The 1,663-nt window shown below is 63.3% G+C and overlaps 1 protein-coding gene across 1 annotated transcript in view; it reads left to right on the top strand.

The window, feature by feature from the left end:
* The window catches only part of PLEKHO2 (pleckstrin homology domain containing O2), a 19,229-nt gene that overhangs the window by 16,588 nt on the left and 978 nt on the right, over positions 1-1,663 (top strand). The window contains 2 exon segments of the mRNA XM_023757824.1: positions 1,089-1,557; positions 1,560-1,663. Coding sequence (XP_023613592.1) covers positions 1,089-1,557; positions 1,560-1,663 — 573 coding nt within the window.

Raw genomic sequence — 1,663 nt, 5'->3', positions numbered from 1 at the left:
GTCAGCTTGGGACTGTCATGGGGTGCAGAGCTTAAGGGTGCTGGAGTAGGAGACCAGAGGAAGACAGAGGGGGAAGGGAGGGGGCCAAGGTCATCAAAGAGTTTGCTTTGAGGTGAGGCAGCCTGTTCATGTCTGTCAGCCGAGGGGAAAGCCGCAGAGGGAAGGACTGAAGTAACCAGAGCGGCAAGGCATACCTGAGGGGGGAGATCTAGGAGGTGCGGGGAGGGCCAGCCGGTTCAGAGAGGGACTCTCATCCCAGTGACTGAACGTGTGTGTCGCCGGTTCACCTGTGTGCATGTAAAGGGGAGTGAGGGTCCTTGCCAGGACCCCACCACCTGAGGGACCAGGGAGGGGCCTGCTGCCCAGCCCTGCTCTCGGGCCTCTGGGGCTCCCTGGGAAGGTCCCCAGGACCAGGTGTGGCTGCGGGGTGTCCCTGCAGAGCCCTGGGGCCAAGTTGGTGGCAGCTGTCTGCTTGGTGCAGCTGTTCCCCTCTGGCAGTCAGCTGTGGTCTAGGGCTGCCTGTGCCTGGGGCCACATCTGACCATGTGAGGAGAGTGGGCACAAGCTGCTGAGCAGCTGGGCAGGCGAGGGCTGGAGAGATCTGGGCCAGAGGGCTGGGTGTGGGGCTGGCAGCCTGGACAGAGATCTCCAGGGAGGGGAAGCAGAAGTGAGTGAGCGCACACCATGCTGCAGACTTATATTGAGTCCTTGTCCTGACACCTACTGGGTGGGTGGGTGCAGAGAGGGAACCCTCTCAAGGCCACACAGCCAGGAAGGGTCAGAAACAGGGCTGGACCCATGTGCCCGGCTGCCCAGGCCAGGACAACGGCTACTAAAAGAGCGGCCTCTTTCCTTGGCTGGAAGAAGCCGGTTGGGGCACCGAGAGGACAGCCTGGTCTGACCTCTGGCCTGTGATTCTGACACAGGGAATTCTCCAAGTGAGAGAGCAGAGGATTCATCAGAGGGCGTGGAGAGGGGCCCGGGGACCTGGGCAGCCTGGATGGGAGGGCTTTAGGACCCTTGTGGGCAGGCACATCAGACCCAAAGGCCAGTCATCCATGATGATGTCCATATGCTGCCCCCACCAGGTAGCCAGCGCAGCTTCTGATGGACTTTCTCGCCTGGACCTCGATGCTCTGGACAGCAGGCCGCCAGTGCTTACCCCCGGCAATGACGTCAACGCAGCCCAGCCCCGGGAGGCCCTCCGGCCCCTCATGCCTCCTGCCAAGCCTTCCCCAGCTCCCGAGGTGACCGTCCTTGGTGACAGAGGGGAGACCCCTGTGGGGGAGAGAGCCCCCACCCCTGTCTCAGCAAGCTCCGAGGCGCAGCCTGAGAGCCAGGAAGACTCAGAGACTGCAGTGGGGGAGGACAGCTCCTCTGAGCAGCTCCCCAGGGTCCTGCCTGAAAAACTGAAGGTGAGCTGGGACAACTCGAGCCCCGAGGAGCCCCCTGTGCCCGAGAGTGCGGAACCACCCCAGGTGCCCTGTTCGGAGACTTCCGAGGCTTCGGCCAAGGAGGGTGGGAAGCCCCCTACGCCCCCACCCAAGATCCTATCGGAGAACTGAGAGCCTCCATGATTGGGGTGGAGGCTTCCGGGCCAGCCCGGAGTCCCGGGGCCTCTGAGACCTCTGCCCCAGGCTCAGCACAGGTCTCAGTGAACGGC

Source organism: Myotis lucifugus, unplaced genomic scaffold, assembly GCF_000147115.1.
Source record: "Myotis lucifugus unplaced genomic scaffold, Myoluc2.0 scaffold_115, whole genome shotgun sequence".
NCBI lineage: Eukaryota > Metazoa > Chordata > Mammalia > Chiroptera > Vespertilionidae > Myotis > Myotis lucifugus.
The sequence above is the reverse complement of the archived record's forward strand: the minus strand, read 5'-3'. Positions and strand labels throughout refer to the sequence as shown.